This window comes from Phyllostomus discolor, chromosome 1 (assembly GCF_004126475.2).
Source record: "Phyllostomus discolor isolate MPI-MPIP mPhyDis1 chromosome 1, mPhyDis1.pri.v3, whole genome shotgun sequence".
Lineage (NCBI taxonomy): Eukaryota > Metazoa > Chordata > Mammalia > Chiroptera > Phyllostomidae > Phyllostomus > Phyllostomus discolor.
Genome location: NC_040903.2, coordinates 94,023,859 through 94,050,004, shown reverse-complemented (window position 1 = coordinate 94,050,004; position 26,146 = coordinate 94,023,859). Strand labels below are relative to the sequence as shown.

The 26,146-nt window shown below is 38.2% G+C and overlaps 1 protein-coding gene across 3 annotated transcripts in view; it reads left to right on the top strand.

Moving 5' to 3' along the window:
• The window catches only part of BMPR1B (bone morphogenetic protein receptor type 1B), a 351,191-nt gene that overhangs the window by 305,189 nt on the left and 19,856 nt on the right, over positions 1-26,146 (top strand). For all 3 annotated transcript variants that reach the window (XM_036026290.1, XM_036026287.1, XM_036026291.1), the window contains 6 exons: positions 5,530-5,632; positions 6,145-6,247; positions 16,267-16,363; positions 17,451-17,586; positions 24,027-24,219; positions 25,258-25,555. In XM_036026290.1, coding sequence (XP_035882183.1) covers positions 5,530-5,632; positions 6,145-6,247; positions 16,267-16,363; positions 17,451-17,586; positions 24,027-24,219; positions 25,258-25,555 — 930 coding nt within the window. The remainder of the gene's footprint in view (positions 1-5,529; positions 5,633-6,144; positions 6,248-16,266; positions 16,364-17,450; positions 17,587-24,026; positions 24,220-25,257; positions 25,556-26,146) is intronic.

Genomic DNA, 26,146 nt, shown 5'->3' with positions numbered 1-26,146 from the left:
TGTTGTTGGACTTTATAGAAAGCAGAGTGTGGGGCTCTTTAGAGTCATACATAGAGATTGATTGGATAATTTTGAACAGAGAAGGAAAATGTAAAATTTATCAGGCAAAATGGATAGAATCCAGAGAGTGGAGAGTCCTGCCAGAGAACTCCCAGAGCAACCAGGGTGAGAGGCAGTGATCAAACCTGCCCAAGGTGGTGGGGATGAGAATATGTGGATGCTCTGTTACTAGAAAAATTAAAATATCTTGTACATCACTGAAAAAAATAATGAACAGAATGCTAAGTCTCTTGGTATGGCTGCCAGAGGATATATGATAGGTACATGTCTTTGAGGATAAAGTAATAAAGAGGCATGTCTGACATTGGAACTTTATCACTAGTGTTGTAACTTCACCTTCCCCCAGGATTATGTCCCTTAGAGGAAGAGCCAGAGAGGGGAACAGTAGTAGCCATATGTATTTTTACCTTCTTTTCTCCACCACTATGGGAACCCAACAATCTAAGATGATAAAGGGGAAAAGCTCCACAAGCCTTAGGATGCTATTACCACTCCCCAACATTCTTTTTTGCTTCCCCCCAATCACTAGAAGACACCTGACCAGCTTATGATTCCTTTCTCTCGTGCTTGAAGTTGAGTGACTTTGTCTCCCCAAGGATGAGTGGTGTTCGTTCAAGAGTAGAGCTTCCCCAAAGCAAAGGCTGTGTCTCTCTCACCTTCACAATCTCGGCAGCCAACTCTGCCTCAATCATAGTAGGCTCAATAAATGTTTGTGGAATGAACTACTGAAAGCTCTAAGCAGCTTTCAGCTATTTTAGTCAACTGGCTAATATCTACATGATTTAAATAGCAACTCTGTAAGTTGTATGTATCTTTGAGTTTACCTGTGACAAAAAACCTGAAAACTTTCTGTATTCTTCTCAATGTGTATAGGTATTTTAGAAAACAGAATGTTTCCCAGGACCTATTTATAAATTACCTAAAATCAAGCAGTCTTTTCAAATCAACTCTGATTGAAACTTAAAATAAAATGGAAAGGAATTAAAGATTCTAGTATCTCTCACATACTAAAAAAAATTGGAATACATATTGATCAGTCAAGAGAAATTTTAACCCTTGTAGGCACGTGTACTTGAGAAGGTATCCATTTCTATAATTTTTGTCATGAGCAAAATTTCAAACCATTGATAATTAAAAAGTAATTTAAAGTATGCAACAATTTTAATAATGCTTTAAAATTTCATCACCTTTATTGAGCAGAAAAGATAAACTTTTTAACTCATACTTTTAAAAATTATTTTATAATGCAATTAATCTGTATAAAGGTCTTGGCTTAGTAGAAGAAAAGTTCTACAGTAGCTTCTTCTCAACTGCGATGGTCATGTTTCCGAACAGCCCCCTGGGGTTTCCGATAGAGAAAAGTGAAACCTCAGTGGTGGAACAGAGTTAAAGGGACCTGGCTTGGGTAAACCTGATGCACACTGTACTCAGTAAAACAAAGCAATAGGTAGAGCACTTTCAATAAGGATGCTGTCAGTGCAATTTTAGACATACTGTGGAATTGGTTTTCAACCATCCTGTAAGACCTAATGAACAGTTTGGGCCCAAAAGGCTGTTTATAAATGCATTTGACTATTAATGAGAAGAGCCAAGCCTTGCAGGTTCTGAGCACACACCCACCTAAAAGGAGTATCACTTGGTCCCTCAGAACTTTGAGCCAGGTGTACCCATTTCTTTCTTGCCAGTAAAGGTTCAGTTGGGCATGCCAAAAATCTTTTGTGGCACTTAATTCCCTAATGGTCTTTCTAGATACTGCAGACACTCATTTGCTTTTGGATATGGACAAATCCCAGGAGCTTGTATCTGTAGCACCATCCAAGGGTGTAACGAAAGTCTTATTTTCACCACTTTGACCTCATTTGGCTTTTAAATTCTCGAGTGCTTTGTTTTTTTCATGAATTAACATTATGTGAAGAGGCATTTCAGAGTTGATGACTGATCATCTTGGGATGCAGCTCTTGTTCCATTTTGTCAGTTACTTTTCTTTGCCTATAACGTGGGGGCGGTGTTTGTGAACTGTTACATCAATTGCCTTTTTTAAAAAAATCACCATCTTTACTGGAATCAAATGATTGATCCTATATTCCTGTATACATATCACCACTTTCAAGTTTGTCTAAATGATTTCTACTTTTGTTTTCTTCACAATTCTTCATCTCTTCTTATCACTTTCAACACCCTGGGAATAATAGGGTAATACTCTATATAACACTTATCAAAACTAAGCCTAGCATGGTAGCCAGGCGGTGGAATGTCCACACAAGCCAATGGGAAAATCTAATTGCCCCTTGTGCCATTCAGCAGCCCGCGCTCAGTGGTGGGTGGAATTGTTCAGTGCTAACTCTGGAGCATAGCCTTGTTTACAGTTGTGCTTGCTTGAGAATTACTGCCAGTTTCCAGTAATGTTCCTTACTAGCTAGCAGTTTCAATGAGAAGATTATAACATCTTTTTGCTTCATTACAGATGATATGCACTTGTCATAGTTCTCTCACCCTGTTACTCTTACCCAACTAATTTTTGACTTCTCTCTGAATTAATGACTTAGGGGAGGCCGACTCTTTTCTCTAGGGTCTCACTCCATCTTCATCCCCTACTTACAATTTTATCTCCACCCTTCTTTGCAGACAAGGGAGTATATTCTCAAAGCTTGAAATTACCCTCCCTGATGTTTCTTAGTATTTCCTAGGACATTGTAACTAACTTATGAACAGCTTCACCAGCTTTTTCTACTCTCAGACTTGATCCTTATAAGTTCCTTAAAAGTGTATTTCTACAAGTATACACTCAGATTTTGAACAAAGGGAACTCATGATTAAGGAGAAATGAGTCTCTTCGTATTTAACATATTAAATCAACTTTTCTAGCTCCTATAAATTCTTAATGCTGGAAAATAAAGATCACTTTATTTCTGATAATTCCTAGATTTTACTTTTGATGAGAAATGAAAGTTATACATATAGTGTAAATGATGAGGAAAAGAATAAAAAACAATAAAAACTCACATGCTTATTGTTTGCTTATATTGTTTAAAGTAAATTTCTAAGAGATAACTCTTTTATTTATTGCCTTCAATGTCGATGCACTTTAGATTGTCATAGCAATTTCAGCATGTCGGTTAAAAAGCCCCAAAGGATGCAGAGCATGACCTGTTGTTCAGAGGCAGCCTTTCTTCCACAAGAATATTCATGTGTTTGACCTCAGTCTCAAAGAGATTTGTCATTGGCCCTTCGCAGCCATTCATTAGTATGTTTGAACTTTGCTGTGCTGGTTCTTATAAACTGAGGTGTTTTGGATCACCTGAGGCTTATAAAACCAAGTAAACAGTTCTAAGGGTATTGAGGATAACTGAAGGGCTAAAGGATGGCAGACGGGCTACCACTGATACAGAGCAGACCAACTCAGATGCCATGACTAATGCCAGGCTCAGAGCCATCCTCCCTGTCCCTCCAGGACTGCATTGTCACACTTGCCTTGGACACTGAGCATGCTTATATGTGAGGAAGAGACGGAAATACAGTTTAGTACTTCATTTCTTAGCATATACAGTAGGGGGTTATGAGTTATATTGGGAATCTGCCGTCATTCATCACCCAAACTTGTGTAGAGAGCAATGTTTGTTTATATATAGTTCTGTACATGAGGGGAGAGCTCTCAAAAATCTGGAATTTTTTTTTATAAAAAGTGTGTATTTATTCTTGTGTGTTTCAATTTCAGTGACCTTCAAAGTACTCTCCATTTGATGTAACACACTATTGAGACATTTTCCCACTGGTCAAAACAGTTTTTGAACTTGGCGATTTTGATGCCTTTTAGTGCTTCTGCCATTTTTTTGTTTCACCTCGTTCACCACATTGGCAAAATGTTTCCCTTTGAGGACCTTTTTCATCTGGGCAAACAAAAAAAGTCACTCAGGGTGAGATTGGGTGAATAGGGAGAGTGGGGCACAGAGGTCTCACCAGTTTTGGTCAAAAACTGCTGAACACTCAGCATGATGTGGTGTGGGCAAGTGCACTCATAAACCACCCATCATGAAATGGGCAAATGCATTAAAACAGTCTCCCCCCAAAAAAAATTCACTGAAGTGAAACTCAGCCTCTCACAACAACACCACTGGTACACTGATACAGATGGGTTCCTAGCACACTCACCTCGCAGGAGAAGCATTTATTACAAGGGGCCTGACCTCCAGAAGATAATTCCAGCTTTTTGGGGAGTTCCCCCCTTGTATAATAGTTCCTGTTTTTCACTTTTAGTCCCAGAAGGGATAGCAAAAACATGTATGGGAAAGAAGTAAGAGGTCTTGATTCAAGGCCTGATTCTGTAGCTGCTTGTTTATTAGACTCTCAGAATTTAATTTTTTTCATCAGTAAAATAGAAATAATACTGCTTCTCATTTTGTTGAGAGGATTAAATATGGTAGAATAAGTGGAAGTTCTTTTTAATCTAAAAACCCATACAGAAATTAAAAATATTATTTCTTTACCTTATAGGGTGGTGATTTTCAACCAGTGAGCTACAAGAATTTTTAAAACTTGCACTACCTGACTATCTAGTCAGGGGCACTGACCTCTTCCCTTAGATTATCAAATAAAGAAATGACAACAGCCAACACAACAACAGCCATCTGGTTGAATGAACCAAATTATACCTATTTTTTTGTCGGATCAACAAAAATATAATTTTTGGTGTGCAGCAGGATTTTAATGACTAGTTTGTGTACCATGAGTTGAAAAAAGTTGAAAATCACTGCTTTAGGGCATCATTAAAACCTCTTCTTTCTGTTGTCCATCTTTACCCCACCTCAAATTTAAGTCCAGACTGCCTAAAACCAAACATGATGTTCTTGTATGACAGGCCAGCCAGAAGCAGAAATATGAAAAGGCAGAATCTTAGTCAACTCACGTACGCTGTGCTGATCCTAATTCCCACCCCTCCTTAGCTTGAGTGCCTTCATAAGAGATAAGTTTATTTCGCAACCTCAGAGCACGTAGAACCATCATAGATAGCTGTTCTGCTGCATGGATCGAAGCCCCTGCTATGCATCTCACTGGCTGTACGGCCTTTGAGAAATTCCTCATGTTCTCTGAGCCTCAGTTCCCTCATATACAAGGCAAGAATATTATGATGTTCCTCAGAGCTGTTTTTCTGGATATATAAGAGATACCTGCAAAGGACCAAAGTAAGTGTTTAGTAATTGGTATAGATGGCTATTGATTATATGGAAATTCTGGATACTTCTTTCTCACAAGTTTCTGGACAGAAGAGATAGTACCAAATGTTTTATGATAATGAAGTCAACTTTCATAAAAGGAAGTTTTAGGATTCTCTCAACAGATTGTAACCGGTAATGATCATTGAACTTCTCCTTTGTAATGAAACAAATGATAAACATCTTCATTTCCTTTCTCCCAGATACACATGCATACATGCATTCACACACACACTCACTCTGCCCGTTTGGTCTTTAGCACAGATGGATATTGTTTCACGATGATAGAAGAAGATGATTCTGGGACGCCTGTGGTCACTTCTGGATGTCTGGGACTAGAAGGCTCAGATTTTCAGTGCCGGGTAAGGAAGAAACTTGATTCCACTCTGTAACATTTCCTTGGCTATTTCAAACAGTCAAGCTTCAAGTAAGATAAAACAATTGCTTTCTTTTCCTTTGGCTAACTTTTTTTTAGTAATTTGGGAAATAATTTGAACATTCTTACTGGGCCAATTCTCCCTTCATTTTGTAATTAAGTATTTTTATTTTTGCAGTTAACCTCTGGCTTAGTGTCCCATTAGATCTTCTTGCTCAAATTCCAATTTAGTTAATTGCATTAAACCCAGCTTTCTTCCTCGTTTTTTACTGTATGCACTGGTTATTGCAAATGCAGTAGTAATTTGGTAGAAATGCAGATATTGCAATAAAATAATACATGATGGTTTGAAGAAATTACCTAATAGATAACAATATTTTCAACATGTTTGAGTAAGAATATTGAGTTATTTAAATAATGTTAATTTCTTAAGTTTTAGATTATGTGCCTGTGAAATTCAGGGAACACCCACTGATGGCTTTTTGGGTTCCCCTTTAGGACACTCCCATTCCTCATCAGAGAAGGTCAATTGAATGCTGCACAGAACGGAATGAATGTAACAAAGATCTACACCCTACACTGCCTCCACTGAAAAACAGAGGTAAGGAGCGGAAGGCTGCCAGGCTGGAAAAGCTCAGTTTATTTTCTTAAAGAAAATAAAAATGCACCCTGGCTGGTGTGACTCGGTTGGTTGTCTTTCTGCAAACCAAAAGTTTGCGGGTTTAATTCCTTGTCAGAGCACATGCCTAGGTTGTGGGTTCGGTCCCCAGCTGGGGCACGTGCAACAGGCAACCAATCGATGTTTCTCACATTGATGTCCCTTTCCCTCTTTTTCTCACTCCCTTCCCTTCTCTCTAAAATCAATAATAGAAACAAAATTTAAGTAAAAATGTGAATTGTTTTCTCCTTTCTAAATGAATCTACCTGTACCATTCTTCACTGCTGGGACAGAGGACAAGGCAAGAGGACATAATGAAACTGTCTTTCAAAAACATGTGCAAGTAGCTCTTGAGACGGTCTTACATGGCCATCACTCCCATGAATCTTACTTCTTAATCTCTCCCCTCATCCCCTCAGAAAATACAGTTTCTAGAGTTTGGAGTGTGTTTCATGGGAGCAGAGAAGGGAGGCAGTGTTTTATGCTTACCTGTAAATATTATTCAGAGGTGTACTTCATTCAAAAACTGCTATTTGTCTACATTTATTTTAAAAATAAGGACCTTAAAAAGGACTAAGTCATCTTATGCCCTGGATGGCATTTCCTTTCATCTATGCCAGAGTAACTACTTTTAACCAAATCACGTATCATATATTGACAAAACAGAGAAAACATCTACAGCATTTCATGTAAAGATTTATACATTTGAGTGTTTATTAGTAAAAAAGAAAGATTAGCACCCCAATACTTCTTGTTAAAACCAGCTTCCGCATTTCCTTTCCCTTCCTTTTTTCTCACCACAGAATAAATTATTTGAAGTTGTCACAGAATTCTAAGTCTGAAGTCTTAAATAAGTAGTTTAAAATGATTCTTCATGTCTGATTTTATTTCTTGAGAAAACTTTTCACACAAAATATAATGATATTTCATGGTTTTCATGATAACATTTTATAACTCCTGTTTTTACTATAGCTTAGAAAGCTCTATAAGTTTGATTCATAATAATTCACATTTAAAAAATTTTGCCAGTCAACATGCTATGTGTTAAGGATACAGAAATAGATGAAAGAAATTCTTGCTCTCAAGATGTTTCAGTAGGATATGAAAGAGAAACATGTAAATAATTATATTCAGTCAGGAATATTTCAGCAGTAGAGTTAGATTGTAAGTTGCAGTGAGGACACAGAAGAGCAAGAGGCTCACTCTGTCTGAGGTGGGAGGATGTCAAAATAGCTTCAGAGGATCTTATTCAAGTGATACTTGAACAAGACTTTAAGGGTAAACAGAATTTTGCCAAGCAGATAAAGCAAGAATAAAAATTAAATAATCAAAATGGCTAACATGCCAGACAGTATGATAAGTTTGCATTAATTTACCCGTTTGAGCCTCATAACAATCCTATGAGGTACTTAGGATTCCTGTTCCTGTTTAAAGATGAGGATATTGCAGCACAGTGAGGTTAATTAACTTTTTTGAAGTTTCACAGCCTGTGAGTAGCAGTAACTGTAAATAGAGGCAGTGGTAGTGCAGAAGTTTGGTTTGTACAATCGGTGAAACATTCGCAAAATACAGGCACATGAAACAGCATGGCTGGTTGGAGAAAATCTAACTAAGTTGTTTGTAGCCTTTGAAGCCTCACTATGCAGAGCGGACTTGTGGGCTAGCAGCATCTTTATCTCGTGGAGCTCACTGGAAATGCAGAATCTCAGGCCACATCCCAGACTACTAACCTGCACTTTTGAACAAGGTTCCTCAAGTTATTTATGTACACGTTGAAGTCTAGGCAACACTATTGGTAGAAAAAGGCAAGACACATATTGTTCATTGAGAAGTTCACTGATGTTGAATTGCAGTAAAGTTCTAAGTGCTGACTTTCAATTTTCATAGTTATTTCTTTTTGAACCTGTTTCAAAAAGTAGGTGGTCTGTGGACAACATTTTGAATAACCCTGATATAAGGGTCTTATGTGTTGGGAGTAGGGGAAGGAGGAGGGTGAGGAATATCTGGAAATGAAGATATTTCTATGTTCAATGCTAGGTTTTAGAATCTCTTTGTCAAGGTGATTAGGTTTTTCACAAGCAAGTGGAAGTGCTGCTGTGTCTTAGAAGTAACAATAGGGTTTAGGATAATTCTGACTTCTTTTCAGGTGCTGAAAGGGCTGCAGTGCATAAATTGTCCTGTAGATGGAGCCAAATTCTAAAGTCAACCAGGCAGGAGAGGGAGTACTCTCTGAGGTGGTTGAGGATGTAGGGACTGCACCATAGAGCTGCTGGAGGTTCCTTGTTTGTTTTGCCTCCATCATATATAAGGTTTTTATTGGAAGTGCACTGTATGTTTTTACTGGCTATCAGTGATGCTTGAGAGTTGCAGCCATATTGGTTATGTCCACATACGACACATTAGCCTAAACATAAAAGGCCAAAGTGAAAGGCAACAAGTGTTGATTTGAGATCCAAAAGAACAGCTGTTCAGGAAGCATAGGTTCAGGCAGAAATGCAAACTGCTTCCCTTGGGAGGTGAAGGTAAGAGGTACTGAAGAGAAAGGGACAGCGAACAATTATATGAATAGAAGGAAGAAATTTCTGTAAGTGCAGATAAACTAACATAGTGATTCTAATTCTAAAGAGTGTCTTTAATTTTCATATCTGCTTTCTTGCTAGCCTTGCAAACAGTTATTTATAACACACGCCCTGCTTTAGGCTCAGTGTTAATGTCCCCGAGGTCTGAGGAGGAAGACTTGCAAGCCAGTTCTTCTGGGATGGCAGCTCCGACTCCATTTTGAAATGGCTCCATTTATACTATTTTTCACAATTCCTATTAGAGATATGTGTTTATATGGTTGGTATAAAACCCAAAATAAAGAACAGGGATGGTGTTAAAGAGTTATAGAACCATCTGCTTTTTATATTTTTAATTTTCACTTTTTTTTAATACTCAGGACTATCCCTAACATGTGGGGTTGGGCAGTGGTATAAATGTAGGCCCACCTCGCATTTATCTGCATATTTAAAACATATGACCCAATATAGAGGACTGGTAAATAAAATACATTATATTCACTTAACAAATATATATTTATAATGGGGAACACGAGCTTGGCATTTTGGATGCTGGAACTACTGAGACATCTCCTCCCCATCGGAGGAGTGTGAGTGATGAGGAGCCAGTCTCTGTTTCTCCTGCCCTTTAGGGCCTCACATGCACGCACATGGACACCTGTTTTGTTTTGGTCTCAGCCTGTGGATGGTGATGCTGTCATCTGGGAATGCCTGAGCACTCACCTGGGCGTCTCACTTGTGGCAAGGCCCCCACAGATGTTTCTGTCTGAAGCCAGTCTTATGGCTGGACAGGGCCTTATGGTTCTTATTAGGATTGTAGCACTCATCTCAGCAACAACCATCCAGGAACTTAGAAAAACAAAAGATTTATTATTCACAGGTTCTCCAGGGTATAGGGCATGCCTGAGGGCAACGCCAGGTCATGTGTAGAGAGGGGGCGGGAGGACTCTGCCTTTATGGGGGCTGATGGTGGGGTGCCTAGGGTTTCACAGGTTCACTCTTCATTGGTGAATTAAAGCATAAAACAGGAATTAGGTTAGGGTTCAGTTAAGAATAATCAGATTTCCTCAAGTGGACCTGAGGTTATCTAGATTGCCCAGGGCTTTCTGAAAGGGAACTTCCTGGGCAGTGTGGCCTGGTTTCTAATCTAGTTGTTTCACCAGTAGCTGTGTCTCCCAGCTGGCAACATGGTGTTCAAGATGGGAGTCTTAGGATGGACGCCTTGGCGATTAAAGAGTTTGATACCAGGCATTTACACTTAAACACTTCAGCCCTCAGTTTACAATCCACTCACATGTCTCCCTCCAGCCACCACTGGGCACCCCTCAGGACACCTTCTGCTTAGTCCACTCTCAGGGGGACAGGGATAAAGAAGGGAGCCTCACAGTTCCTAGACACAGACACAGACACGAGGCCCTTCAGACAGGCCATTCCGGACATCTGGGCACTGGCCAGTGGTTTAAAGGGCGAATGGGATGGGACAGGGTCTGAGTGATGGCTTCCTCTGGGGCCTGCAGAGCCATCTGTACACGGAAAAGGGCATGGTGACAGAGAGTCCGAGCAGGGCCTTGTAGCTCAGAGCTCGGATGGACTTTCTTGCCTAAGGGCAATAGAAATTATATACTAATCGTGATCATTTGTTTATGTGAATGGAATACATACATACTATGGCTTTTTTTAAAGTACTTTACATATACTAACTCATTGGATCCTCATAACAACCTGAAGAAGAAGGCACTGTTGTTATTATCCCTATTTCACAGATAGGAAAGCTGAGGAACACTGAGGTTAAACACTGTGTGAAGTTTACGTAGCTAGAATTAGTGGTGGATGTGGGAAACAGGCCAATGATGTCATCTCACAGAATCTGCAATAGGAATCTCTGAACGATATTCTCAGAAAAAAATGCTTTCACCCAAGTACCTTTTAAATTCCAAGTAAATGCTGGTTAGCCATTTCACATGATAGTTGATAAACGATCAGTATGATTACTTTCACAGTAATCTGCTCGTTCTGTTTGCCTCACATGGTTAGAATGTCATCAGGCACGCGTTAATTGATGGTTTGAGAATATGGAGTTAGGGCTTTGCTGCTCTGCTCCTTGCTCAACCCTGTGCTTATACTCTTTCCCTCCCTCCTTCTCTCTCCTTCTCTTCTGTCTAATGTGACATTTATTGAGTCTCACTTGTGTACAAAGCTTTCAAACTTGAGGTGCAGCCAAATCACCTGTAGGGCTTGTTAAAATAGACTACTGGTCTCCACCCAGTTTTTCACTCAGCAGGTGTGAGTGGGCCCTAGTGGTCTGCATTCCTGAGGAGCTCCCAGGGGATACTGATGCTCCTCATCTGAGGCCATACTTGCGAACCCCGGTACTAGGCGTTGCCTAGTAGGTTGTTATACATCATTACAGATTTATTATAATGTGAAATTACTCATATATGTTACATATATACTTCATAGCAAATGTATCAGAAATAAGATTCTGTTTTAAAATATGGTAATTTCAATTAACATAAAGGCAAAATATAATACAGGATATAGGACTTCTACAAAGTTAAAATCGATCTTTTTTTGCTCAATTAAAAATATATTCCAAGTTTATGGATTTTTTTAAATGCTATAGCATAGCTTAGATATTGCCAATCATGAAGTAAACTATATAGGTGACAGGTAGTTAAGCAGTGAAACATATCTCTTGTTCTCCACAACACAGAGCAAATATATGGTAGCATCCCAACTGCAAAGGTGAGTGCCAGGACTTTCCCTCTGATACCTGTGCTATGCCCTTGGCGATATAAAGCGATACATGAATCTGAGCTGAATTCCTTGCCAGGGAGTAGTTTAACATTTCTTGAAATGTTCACCTCATTTTGGGGGGATCTCTGGTTTACACTGTATTTGGGAAAGACAAAAGGAATTTAGAAATAGTCTTTTTATTTCTCATTGAACACAATAGCCTGGATGTAAAAATTCTGTCTTAACCTCCTTTGTTGCCAGGAAATTTCTCATTAGATTTCCTGTTAACAATTCTTATTGCAATCATGAACCATCTTCTAGCCTTATAAAAACAGTCTTGTCATTTTAAGCTGTTACAATCCATCTACTTATCAAAGAGGAGGTTGGTAGTGACAGAGGCTATTAGGAAAGCACTGGTGATTCCGACTTGCCCCTGGGGTGAGCCAGACTTTCCTGGGGGGCTGTCCGCTCCCCTTGCCGGAGCAGGGGGAGTGACCCGCACAGGCAGGCAGAAATCTGCTGCCCTGGAGAGAACTGCGGGCCTGGTGCTCCCCTGATAGTTATCTGCAAGTGTTCGCTTTCCAAGACTCTGGCAGTGACTTGAATGTTTACATTGTTAATGCTCGGAGCACAGGTAATGGCAGATTAAAACACGAACAGCATGGCCAACAGAAACAAAGGTCTATTGATAAGGATCACGTCTTCATGACAGAAGACAAGGAGGCAGAGACGAGGCTGCAGGGGATAGAGTTATTGGGGCAAAGAAAAGGAAAATGGGAAGGGTAATGCGAGCCTCTAAAAAGTACTCCATGGTAAGGAAAGAATCCCTCAGGTCCCTTCTGGTCTCAGTGCTCTCATAAATCAGAAGCGTAATCAGATGAGGAATAGATACCGTGTTCCTACAGTTCAGAGTGTCCTCTGCATTTACATGGAAAAGTAAAAGGCAGTGAGGCTGAGAGTTTTAGTGAAATTACATCTCTTGAATTAAAATGTATTCTGCATTTGTATATTAATAACATGTTAGACTTATATAGTCAGTTCTTCTAGTTGTAATTGAGTACCCAGCGTTCTCTTTGGTTTTCTGCAAATTCAGGCTTTGTGCTTGGAAATGCATTTTAAGCTAAGTTTCCAGAGATAGCATTAGCACATGTATGTGCCACAGTATTTGCACACCCACATATGGGAACTTGTGAATTATGCTCTTACTGGCAGAGGTATTGCGCTCACCTTGGGTGTGTTGTTAACGTTGCCTGTAACCTAAGGGAAGGAGGAATAGAGGGAAAATTGACTAAGATGTTTCATTGTGTGAATCCTTAGCCTACCTAATTTTAAGAGCCTACAAATTATTTTCAAGATTTCCTAAGCAACACTTTTCAGCTGATACATGTGCTAATTATATCTGATTCCTAGTAGCACTAAAGCCCGGAAGGCTTTCAGATGTGCTCGGTGGTGAGTTGGGTCCCTGAACGTTTTTTCTGGACCGTTGGCAAGGTTTCTGTGTTTGTTCATAGAAAACTGCTTATTTTTAACAGTCTCTGATTTATTTAGTCTTTTCAGATGCAGACTATTTCCAATATTTGGAAAGTAGTTCAGACCATAACTAATTGTTAAACATATTATTTTAGACTGATGAGTAAACCATAACATTAACCATCATAGTATTTGGATAAGAAGTTAATAGGACGATATGTGGATTTTAATTTATTGTAAATAATCTGAACCTTCTCTGAAGTATTTCAAAGTAAGATTGATTTTTGACTTAGATGTTCATGTTAATTTCCCAATTTTTTAAATTATATTACCATTTGCGAAGACAGTGTCCTTGTTCCTAAGAAGTGTACTTAGAAGTGTTTAGGGGAGGTACATTGTGTCTGTAATGTCAAATGACTTGCAAATTATACATACATACATAAAAATTAACACGAACACAGAACTATCCAGCCACACACCATTTCATGATGGGCACATATCCTGAGAAACGCATCATTAGGGGGTTTCACAACTGTGGGAACACCATGGAGCGCACGTGCACAAACCAGAAGGCGCAGCCTGCTGTACCCCCGGTGATGTGGCATAGAGTCCGTGGTTCTGGGCTGCAAACCTGTGCAGCATGTCACGTACTGAGCACATAGGCAATTGTAACTCATTGCCCTGCGCTGTTAGGACAGCTGCAGTGACACTCGGTGATAGGAATTTTTCAGCTTCAGTACAGTCTTATGGGACCCTTGTCACGTATGCAGCCTTTGACCCTAGGTGTCATGGAGCAGCACATATGTATACATGTTTATAATACATAGAGCCATACACAAAGACATGCACTAAGGAAACAAGGGAATTTTAAAGCAAATGTGGTAAAATTTTAAAAATGGTAAATCTCTGTGAAGGGTATACTGGAATTCTTTATCCTTATAGGTTTCCTGTAAGACTGAAATTATTTTGACATGATTAAAACATTTGTTCATATTGATGGTGAAACAGAAACTGTTGCAATCTTTTCTAAAGGAAATGTGGACAATATGTATGAAAAGCCTTAAAATATATATCTTTCAAACTAGTAATTCTACTTCTGATTAAGGAAATAGATTAAGGAAATAATCATTGAAAGGTATAATGGTGGATATGTAAAGTGTTCATCACAGAAATTTAGACATTAGAACAAAGATGCCTTATAGCCAAATCTCTACAGTCTCCTAAGTCCACATTGTCAGAAGACTGACTTTCCAATTAGGGTGTGTCTGTATATATAATCTGTAGTCTTTAAAACTAATGTTGCAGAAAAAAATTTTGTTTTGGAAAGTGTTCACTGTATTAAAAATGAAAACTATTTAGTTATAAAGCAATTATAATGATTTTTCCAACTTTTTATTGTGGTAAAATACACATAACACAAATTTATCATCGTAACCATTTTTAAGTGTGCAGCTGAGTGCACTGGAGATGTTCATAATGCTGTACAGCCATCGCCACCATCTATCTCCACAGCTCTTTCATTTTGCAAAACTGAAACCCTTTACCCTTTAAATGCTGACTTTCCCAGGGCCACCCTTGCCCTGCCCGCCGTTGTACCTCTCCTTTTTTGGGTTTGATCACCCTGAGTATCTTCATTGTGGAATCCTGCCGTGTTTCCCTTTGTGTGACTGGCTTGTTTCACTTACCCTAATGTCCTCAGGAGTTGTCTGTGTTGTAGTGTATGTCACAGTTTCCTTCCTTTCAAGGCTGGATGATGTCCCCTGTATGTGTATGCACATCTTTCTTATCCATTCATCTGTCAGTGGGTCCTCTGGTCTCCTCCATGTTTTAGTTGTCATGAAGAATGCTGCTGTGCACCTGGGTGTGTATGATGCCTTCTTGTGAAATATTTGCTCATGAACGTGTTTTGTTCATTGAAATGACACTGCAGAGCTATGCAGTAAAATGTTAGTAGTAACTTTCCTAAGTACTAAGGTGGCAGTGACTTTATTTATTTTAGTTTAGTTGGTAATTTTACTTTACTGGTTTTTTATTTTACTTCATGGACCATATAATACTTCTAATTGGGGGGAAAAAAGTGACATTGGGTGGAATAAGGGCCCCAGGCAAAGTGTTCAGGTAGCCATCCAGTTAAAGGTACGCAGCACAGTGGAAAACCTCTGTAGTAACCAAAGTCACAAATTACAAAAACACTATTTAAAATTCAGTAATGGTAATTGTACTCTCAAGGGTATATGGTGCCCTTAATAAGAATGATGCTAATATTATTACTATATATGTGCACCAGGTTTTAGATGCGTTCTTAAAATGTTTACCAGAGACTACCTGCATATAAATCATTTGGATGATTGTAAGAAACAACAACAAACCCTCAGAATAGACATCTCTGGGATTGAAGTCCGTAAATGTACTTCAGTATAAAGCTCTATAAGTCATTTATATGATGCTTGAGAAATCATGCTGTGGGTTAATCTGATTTGTGAAGAACTTGAGTTAAAACAACACGAACAATATTTAATAATTTATTCTGTAAAAGAATCACACAATAATTCTCTGAGTGGAATGTACCCATTCTTTTAAAATATAATATGTTGAAAAATTCAGGAATGTACCCATTCTTTTAAAATATAATATGTTGAAAAATTCAATATAAAATATAATATGTTGTTTAAAGGGATGCACATCCACATAGACTATATTTGGCAACATTTGAGGAATCCTATTCCTTTGTATCCATCAGAAGATGAGTGTGTTTTATGTACAATGAATATAGATTAGTGTTTCTATACAAAGGCCTGATGTGGGGCGCATGAGAAAAGCCTGTAAACCCATCAGCTGGATCTGAAATAAAGATGAACTATCTGCTTATATTATTACATTTTAGGGGCATTGATCCATATACACATTTGTTTATATTTTGTGCTTTATTCTCTGTCAAGCCCATTTCTTACAGCATGCTCATGAATCAAGTGCCTAGATGAATGATGGTTCATGATAGTTGACATTATTTAATTTGGAGTGTGTGTGTGTGTATGTATATATGTGTGTGTGTACACGTTTTATTCAATTAGCATATAAAAAGTACCTCTTACATCTTGCATATGGAACTTAGCAAACACTTTAGGGAAGAGTTGCTTCATAATTTTTAGGTAAAAGTATTCTGTTTTATGAATCTCTTTGCTTTCTTTTTAATTTCAGATTTTGTTGATTCACCTGCACACCACAAAGCCTTACTTATATCTGTGACTGTTTGTAGTTTGCTCTTGGTTTTTATCATTTTATTCTGTTACTTCAGGTAAGTTCCCAACATGCAGATGTAGAATTTTGAGTTTGTAATGTCTTTGTCATACTACTATCCTATCCATTGACATTTCCCCCCACACCACTTCCTTTGACCTAATTAGGTCTTAGATTTCACTGATAATATTAGTTACTATTGATAAATATTTGTCCTAATGAACCTATTAATAGATACCTATCTTATCTGTGTTTCAGGTATCCAAACCACCCAGATAGCTTTCACCCTTAGGGAAATTAGGGCGGTTAAGAAATTAAGGAACTGGTTGCTACTGAATTTGATTCTAAACAGAGAATGAGCATGTTTATTGAACAACTTAGCATTGTTCTAGTAATTTATTTCCTGAGCTAACACTTTCCCCTAGTATTGAAAGATTTTTAAAATTAATTTATAGATTATTAAATTAAGTTCAGTTAGTATATGAAAGTTAAGTATAGTGGTTACAAATTACTTTTAGCCACCTAAAAACTTATTTTACAGTTGGTAAAATATCAAGAACCTTTAAATTCATGTCACTTGCCTCTTATGACACTCATTTATAAAACTATCTTGCAAACGGGAGTTGATTCAAATAAATTTATTCCTTAATCATAGATAAAAAGTTTTTGTTTAAAACTTTTAAACAAAAGTTTAAATTTATTTAACTTAACTAGATTATTGGTCTATATATTACCTTACATGAAAGGGTTAGCTGTAATGTCTTTTGCACACTGAAAACTTATGTCTATATTAGTTAGGGAGACCTTAAAGGGAATGATTTTAGGGACTGAATATAGTGGAACTGTATAGAAACATTAACGGACTGTAACCTGCTGGGAAAGAATTAGTTGAAAAGAGTAGAGAAAATTGGAGATGGTTGAGACTGAGTAAAAACATGTAGTTTACTTTAACAAAACCAGGGAGGAAAGCAATTATAATTTGTATTTTGAAAACCGTAACTGAGGGTAATAAATATTGAGCACTATTCTTGCATTGTTTTTATGTGCTAAATTAAAACCGGCCATCATTAATGTTTTACCTGCAGGGTTATGCGGGTGTCATTGCAGTTCAGTGTCTAAAATGATCTTCCTCCGTGTGTCTTTAGGTATAAAAGACAAGAAGCCAGACCCCGGTACAGCATCGGGTTAGCACAGGAGACTTTCATTCCTCCCGGAGAATCCCTGAAAGACCTAATTGAGCAGTCTCAGAGCTCAGGAAGTGGATCAGGCCTCCCTCTGCTGGTATGAAAAGAACATATATTGAATTTAAAGGAATGTTTTCTGAGAGGAAATGTCAATAAATACAGGGTTTCATTTTACTGAAACAGATAGGGCAGGACAAAGATGACGTTCTGTGCAATCAGTTAGATATCAGATCTCAGATGCACGGCTTCCTGATAACATTTTGACATATTGGGGGTAAGGTGATTGTTTTTTAATGTCAGTGTACAGTTACAATCCAGACCCTCAGACATTCTGATAGAGAGCAGATTAGAAAACATTAAACGGGGGGCCATCTTCCCTCTGTTTTCAGTGAGGATAGTGTTACTGCACTTTGGCCTGGCTTTTGAAGGCAAAAGTATTACAGCCCACTGGGATCTGAGTACTTTTACAAGGGAAGAAGGCTGCATTTCAGCCGGAGGGTTTATGTTTCAGGCTGAAGTCCTGGCTTTTCCATTCAGGAGAGGTTTAATTTTCTGATGGTCAGCACTGCCAGCCTTGAAGAAAATATATACCGAATCCAAGCACTTGCTTTAATGAGAAAAACATTTTGTTCCTTTATGGACCATGCAAAAAAATCATTGGGACTCGGGATGGAAATAGCCATTTTAATGAGAAATATTTTCCTTTATAAACTCTTGAGGTTGATTTTCATAATCTTTAATGTCTGGTTCTGTCTTTGGATATCTTGTTTATTTTTTAGGCGACCTTTTATTTAGTACTAAAGTATCCTAAAAAAATTCAAGCCATGAATCAATCTTATAACATTTTTTTGGACATACAAAAAGCTGTTTATATTTAATGTATACAACTTGAAGAGTTTGGTGATATATTCATGATACCACCACCACAATCTACGACATAAACGTATCCATCACCTCCAAAAGTTTCTTTGTCCCCTCTTTACTTATTACTATTATTATTTTATGACAAGAACACTTGACATAGGATTTAATCCCTAGCAAATTTTAGAAGACAGTACACTACTGCTGTTAACTGCAGGCACCATCAACCTCCAGGACTCACTCATCCTGCACAGCTGAGCTCTGTCCTTGTTGACTGAGGCCTCTCCTGGAGGCACAGCCTGGAAAACCATCTGTGAAGGAGTCTCTAGGACCAAACTGGTGCTTCCTAGGATGTAAATGTTTCTTACATGAAAGTTCTTATCAATTTGCATGATCTTTTACTTTTAGAATTAATATATGTCTAATATAATTCTTATATTTAAACATATTATTATTCATTTTTATAAGAAAAGTATAAATATTGAAATCCCCTTTGATAATAATGAATCAGATACTCATGCTCTTGGACTTGAAAACTATTTGTTTTCCTCCTTCTTACCCGTCTTTCTCATTACTGTGGAGTTATTGCCCTGAAACCTTTGATCTACTCTGTTACCTTCCTGGGTAAAACATTGTCATATCCAGTAGCATTCGTGTGTCTCCTACTTTAGCTTGGTCTGCGTGGCATGCCTCTTGTCCCCCCTGTCCTCCACCTGCTCCCCGAGCGCTAGCATCAGCCTCCTGTAGTGGTTTCTCAAATGCAGTACATCCTTACTTAACGTCGTCAATAGGTTCTTCAACTTTAAGCCAAATGACATATCAAAACCGATTTTACCACAGGCCAATTGACAAAAACAAGACTTAAGTTCTTGCAGCATCTCACCAGGGTTATAATGAAATGACATTGAATGAAACAGTATCTTTATGGGGAGATCTTCAGAGTTCTGGCTCCTGGCCGACCTCACACTTTATCTCTGTGCCCACTTACCCCAGACCCAGCCAGTCTGTCTGTCTTCTGTCACAACATTTTGCTTGTAGTTTCAATACAGTGGATTAAAATACTATAAAATTGATGTTAGTGTGCGTGTGTCTTTCGATGGACCCTCATCTCCTCAGGGGTGGAGACTGTATTTCATTCACTTTGTGGCCCACCAGTTGACTAAATGGGCTGTTCAATAATTTGTTTTAAAAGCTTTCAACTCCCAACTTTTACTATCTGTGAAAATACTCTTTTTTTCTATAATCCAGACACCAAAAAATAGCATTTGGCGTATATCAAAAAAATGAGTAAGAACAGCCAGATTGCCAGACACTGGCCTTTATAAATATGATCTAATTTAATCCTCATAGCAACCCAGCAAGGCAGCTCTAAACATATATCTCTGCATTACGCATCAGACCCATAGGCCTAGACAGGCCGACTGGCTGGTACGTGGACAGGCCAGGATTCAGACCCAGGTGATCCGCCTCCAGAATCGGTGTTCTTAACGTTTGTGAGGTGTGAACCAAATGTGAGTTAAACCACACAAAGGAATGCAGTTGGTAGGGGCAGGCTGGGAAGAGGATCCTATCTACAAAACCAGTTTAGAAAAAAAAGCTCAGTATTACAGATTTAAAATCTTCTTTTAGGGTAGTGCAAATTGTGTAATCCATTATGATGTGAGTGAGTATCTCACCTCGATAAAAGTTTGTTATATACAAGAATTTTATTAACGTAAGGGGAGAATTCATGCTTTATGTGTATTTTAAATACCTTATATATATTTTATATACCTTTATATATAAATCCTTTAAGGAAGGAATATCAGAGGTTGCTAGTAAGAATTAAGATAGTTTATGTGTCTCCCCACCATATATATACAGATATATTTATTTGATACATAGTATGTATTCAGTAAATAGTGACATTACTTTTCTCATTCCCTATTTATCTGAACCTGTAAAGGAAAAGAAGGTGAAGTAAATTCTCTAATTGAACATTAAGCCTCGTAAGTGAGGAATCTTTTGTGAAAAATCTTCCCAGCCTTATTAAGCAATGTACTTTGAACTGTGTGTTTGTGTGGAGGGGTGTGTGTGGGTGTGTGCATGTGCGCACGTGTGTCGCTAGTTCAGGGTGTGTTGGAGAGCACAGAGCATGGCTTAGAGCTGCACGTCTGCCAGTGTCTCCCCATGGATGGGGACTTCAACATTAAACACTGTCAGGGTCACTAGATAAGATGACATTTCTGAAATAGTGGTAACTCCTTGTGTAATACACCCAGTTGTACCCATTTTACATGAAATACTTCTTTTCTTTCTGGAGTCACAATTATAGTGATTGTGTTTCACAGGCATTTTTTTTTAATGCAGTCAAACCTTAAAACAGGTATCTGAGATGTAATATAGAATCAAAGTTAAGGTAGAGAAAAACCAGAAACATTTGTTAAATCAAATAAAAATTGAAATAAATCAGTTTCAAGCAATTTCAAGCTATTTTTAGGCCCTTAGATGTTATAATAAATCTCAAGCATACTTTTAATTGTTGAGTTTAATTTAATGACACTTTTTGAGACCAGTTGTTCCTATTCTTCCAAGCAGTGCCAATTCCACCAGTGCTTTTGTTGAAATATATGATATACCAGCATTAGAAAAGGACAAAAAACTGTTTCAGTTAGAAAATGTTCTCTAGATTTACTTAAGCAATGATTTGTAACATCTGTATATTAAATAATATTTCTCTAATAAGTATGGGAAGTTTCCTCCCCAGTCAGTAATTTAACTACTTGTTAAATTACTTGAGTAATTTGAGTAAATTACTTGAGTAAATTACTTGAGTAATTACTTGAGAGGATTTGCCTCTCAAGTACTTAGTGCTGTGGATGCTCCTGTTTCCACATTTGGGAGCAGAAATATCCTGGACTCTGCTCATGCAGTGCGTCTGACTCCAAAGGGAGAACAGCTGCTGAACACGCATGCGCAGTTCTGTATTTCCTTTAGGCTGAATGACTTAATTTCATGGCAGCAATGCTTTTGTTTTTCAATCCCATTTTCAGAAAAATTTTAAAATATATACCCCCTCCTTTTCATCTGATATTACTATTGTCAATGGTTATGGCAACAGATAGCACTATCTCTTGAATCATCCGTTGTGCAAAAACAGAACCCATCCTCGCTGGTGGACACCTGTGGTAAGCACAATAATGCCCCCCAGCCAGTGTCCATGCTCTCCTCTCCAGAATCTGTTGTTTAACATGATGAAGGGGACTTTAGGTTGCTGATCAACTGACCTTGAGATGAGATTATTCTGGATTATCTGGGTGGTCTCAGTGTAAGTACATGCATGGTCCATAAAATTGCAAAAACAAAAGGAAATACTTTAAGTTTACTTGATACAAAGCATATCTCTGCAAAGAATACATTTCTGTTTTCTGATCAGATCTTGTAAGAGTTTTGTGCTGAGTTCTTTATGTATATGTCTCTCAACTTGTGTAAATTATCATTGATACTTGGCCATTTCAGTTATGGAGTTCTTAAAATATTTTATTGTAAGCGCAGAAGGATTAAGTCCATGTATAAAGGCATTTCACCTCTATGCCACTTAAATCTCATATTTTCTTTTTCTTTGTCGCTGCAGTACTCTCTCTAATTCTTCCGAGTTCTCTTATTAGTTTAACTTTTCTCCAGCTCTAATCTGTTGCTTTATACTTGTCTATTTTACATTTTGAAGTAATAATTATTTCATTTCAAAGTATACTTTTCATTAATTTCTTTCTGCTTATTTATTTTTCATCTCATCTTCTATTTCTTTACATATTTCATGTAGTGTTCCTTAGCTTTCTATATCTGAAAATTCCAACATCTGTAATCTGAAGGGGTTAACCTGTTTGGATTATTTCTCTTGACCTCATGTAGAATGGCTGTTTCCTTTTGTTTTAAGGAATTTATTCTGTGAGGTCTTCCCTTTCTTCCTCTCCTTCTGTCCCTCCTACCAGCTTGGAGATTTCCTCCTGTCAGAGCTACATCCAAACCTGCAGAGAATGTTTATAAAAATTTATTTGAGCCAAACCAAGGAAACACCTAGAAGTAAGATCTTAACAAACTAAGAAAAATGCTTCTCAGAATGGCAGTTTGCAGCTTCTTTTATGCATTAAGGAGGAAAAGTACAGAAAACTACTTGAATGCGAAGGAGGACGCAGGGCAGGGATTGGATACCAGGAGAGCTAACAAGATTATGTGCTCTCTGAGGGCAGTTTCCCTTCTGAGAGGTATGAAAGAGGCATTTCAAGGTGTGTTAACCTACATGCACAGAAACAGTAGACCAGGCTTGCTTGAGGCAATGATAAACCTTTCACTAAAGAAGTTACATGTCTAGGGCTTGACTGCTCGCCATGACCTGTACTGTTAGGAATTCATGAGCAGGTCACCCTGTGAGGTTACTTGCCCTACTCCTTTTTGGTCCACACTTGTGAGCACAACAATGCATCCATTTTTTATTTCTTGTATTTTACCTCAGATCAACTTATATGATGACAAAATTCCCTTCAAAACACCTGGTATCTCACCATAGTGGTGGGATGAATGGTATTCTGCAAATTATTTCCTCAAGAGAGGATATGTATTTGATTTTGCTGGGAGTCGTGGGTGTGCTGCCAATGTAGGACAGATTTAGTGCCATTCGGTGGCCCCATAAAATGATGAAACCCAGGTTCAGTTCTTCTAGTTTTAAAGGGATCAAAGTTTAGATTTTGGATCCCAGTGCTGCTATTATTCTTAGCCCGGGCAGCAGGCAACCTGGCTTTTGAATATGTCTTTTTTTTTATTAAATATCATATTTTTGTTCTATTATAGTTGTCCCAATTTCCCTCCCTTGCTTTCCTCTGCCCAGCCTACCCCCGAATCCCACAGTCAATCCACCCTGTTGTCCAAGTCCATGGGTCATTCATTCGTGTTCCTTGACTAGTCCCTTCTGCTCCTTCCCATCCTTTTTCCCCTCCCCGCTCCCTTCTGGATATGCTTAATGCTTATTTGTCCCTGCACTCATCTCAGCTCATTCCTCCCTCTTTTCCCCCCTCTCTTCCCCTTTCTTCCCTCTTTTCTTTCCTTCTTCCTGTCTTTTTTCTCTGCCTCCTTTCCTCCCTCCCTACTTGGAGATTTCCTTTATTTCTTTGTGTGCCCAACAGTACAGAGTGGGGCAAAAAATTGTATGGAAAATAATACAATGATTAATAAATAACAGTACATGAATAAATTCTGTGTTCCACATATTCACAAATGTAAAACTACTTTTGCCCCACGTGTACATTTTGTTTTGTTGTATTTTATCCAAGTGTATAGTAGCATGAGTCCCTTCAGAGTGTCCGGTGTCCCACTACAATGGTGGAAATGAAAAGTATTCTATTCTAACCACTGTGAACCCATTGAGGTTTTTCTCTCTGTGAAAGTTATAGATAGAATGAAGTAGTCAATAATTTTGAAGTAATATTACACACACTCAGAATTCACAACCAATTTCAAATCTCAAATTTGAAGAGAGGAGAGCATAAATTAATAAATAATTACAAATAACATGTCTGTATAAAAGGAAAACTGGCTTAATCTACTTTAGATGCAATAATTGTTTCTTCTCTGGAGAAAAAAATGATTAAACAAATCTGTAGTGCTGTGAATGTACTAACAGTGTGTTTGGGGATTTAACAGGTCCAAAGGACTATAGCTAAGCAGATTCAGATGGTGAAACAGATTGGAAAAGGTCGCTATGGGGAAGTTTGGATGGGGAAGTGGCGTGGCGAAAAGGTAGCTGTGAAAGTGTTCTTCACCACCGAGGAAGCCAGCTGGTTCCGAGAGACAGAAATATACCAGACTGTCTTGATGAGGCATGAAAACATTTTGGGTGAGTCTATACAGCAGTGTTCAGGGTTTTCTAGCTTTTCTCTACTTTTCTGTTAGCATCTGTATATTAACTCATCCATCTAGATCTGTTATTAAATATATAGACATGTTCTTCTTGGTATGAGCCCAAGAATGTCACAGCTTCTAATGGGAGATGGCACAGGAGGAATGACTAAGGCACTTCTCTGAAAGAACAGTGGGGTGGAAATGGAGTGCTCGCCAGTGTTTTTTTCTTGAAGGACAGGAAATGCAAATACAATAATACCAGAATTTCTTAAGGTTTCTTAGAGATTTAAAGGAGCTCATTTTTGTTTTAGTTTTGTGAAAAGTTATAAAAATTTTATCTGCAGGATTATTTATATCCAGAGTTTATATGGATAATTGATTTCCTTTTTATTTTCCCCATTTAGAAATGATCTAGTTGGGTGACTCAACTGCAAAGAGTTTAAGCTAATCTGAGGTGTCTGACTTAAGTCCCTATTTTGTAAATAGTGTCTTATGTGTAACTATAATACCATGCACTATGTCCTATTAACTTAAAATTATTTAAATATCAACAACTGATTAGAAAGGAGTCATGTCTTCAGATCAAAGCTCTTTTTTTAATTCTTAAAAAGATTTTATTTATTTATTTTTAGAGAGAGGGGGAGGGAGAGAGAAAGAGAGGGAGAGAATCATCGATCAGTTGCCTCTCTCAGGCGCCCCAGTCTGTGCTGGACCCACAACTCAAGCATAAGCTGTGATTGAGAATTCAACCAGTGACCTTTCAATTTCAGGGACAATGCCCAGCCAGCTGACCCATACCCTCTAGGGCCGGTGAAAAATTCTTAATGTTTCTCTACCCCTATTGTTTAGATTGGTATTAGTAATTTCATACTCTCATAGGCATGATCAGAAAACTGAATTAAATGCCGAAATAAAGACACCTGTGACAAAGAATGACAGTTGAGCATATGACTTATTCCTGATAAGATCCATTCATAACACACTTAGCTACAAACCTTTTTTTTTGTTTTTGTTTTTTTGTTTTTTTTTTTAGGATTTATTGCTGCAGATATCAAAGGGACAGGATCCTGGACCCAGCTGTACCTGATCACAGACTATCATGAAAATGGTTCCCTCTACGATTACTTGAAGTCCACCACTCTAGATATTAAATCGATGCTGAAGTTAGCCTATTCTTCTGTCAGTGGCCTATGTCATTTACACACCGAAATCTTTAGTACTCAAGGCAAACCAGCAATTGCCCATCGAGATCTGAAAAGTAAAAACATCCTGGTGAAGAAAAATGGAACCTGCTGTATAGCTGATCTGGGCCTGGCTGTCAAATTTATTAGGTTAGTATCAAGGTGAACAAATATACCCTTTATGATTCTTTTCCATCACTTTTTATAGATTATGCATTTCATTGTTCAGTGCTTCTAGGATATTTACTAGAGGACAAACTTCCACTAATTTTGACTTTTCTTGGGAGGGAAAAAGAAGAAATATTTTATTTGCAACACCAAGTGGTTCATTTCTATTTCTGTGGCTTCAAAACAATGTCAGTGTATTGGCTGGGTTTGTAGCTGTTTAGAAAAGAGGTAGCTAATGTCTCAGATTATGTGATCAGAATTCAGTGTAGGAAAAGGTTTCAGGAAAGATCCACAGATTATGTGGTGATAAAGGCAATGTTTTTTATATGATAGAAGAGAGATCACTTGCAGAAGTGTTTTGTGAGAAATGTTAGAAATTAATGAATGAAACACAGCCAGTATTCAGCACTATTATACTGTAGCTTAAGCAGTGACTATAACACCTGAACACATGAATCAGCACGAGTTATAAACAGCCATGTTCGGACCCTGGGAGGGAGGAGGGGCAGCTCCCCGGGCGATATCAGCTGCCTTTCCGGAATGGGGGGTGGGAGGACCGCCCCCTGCTGCGGC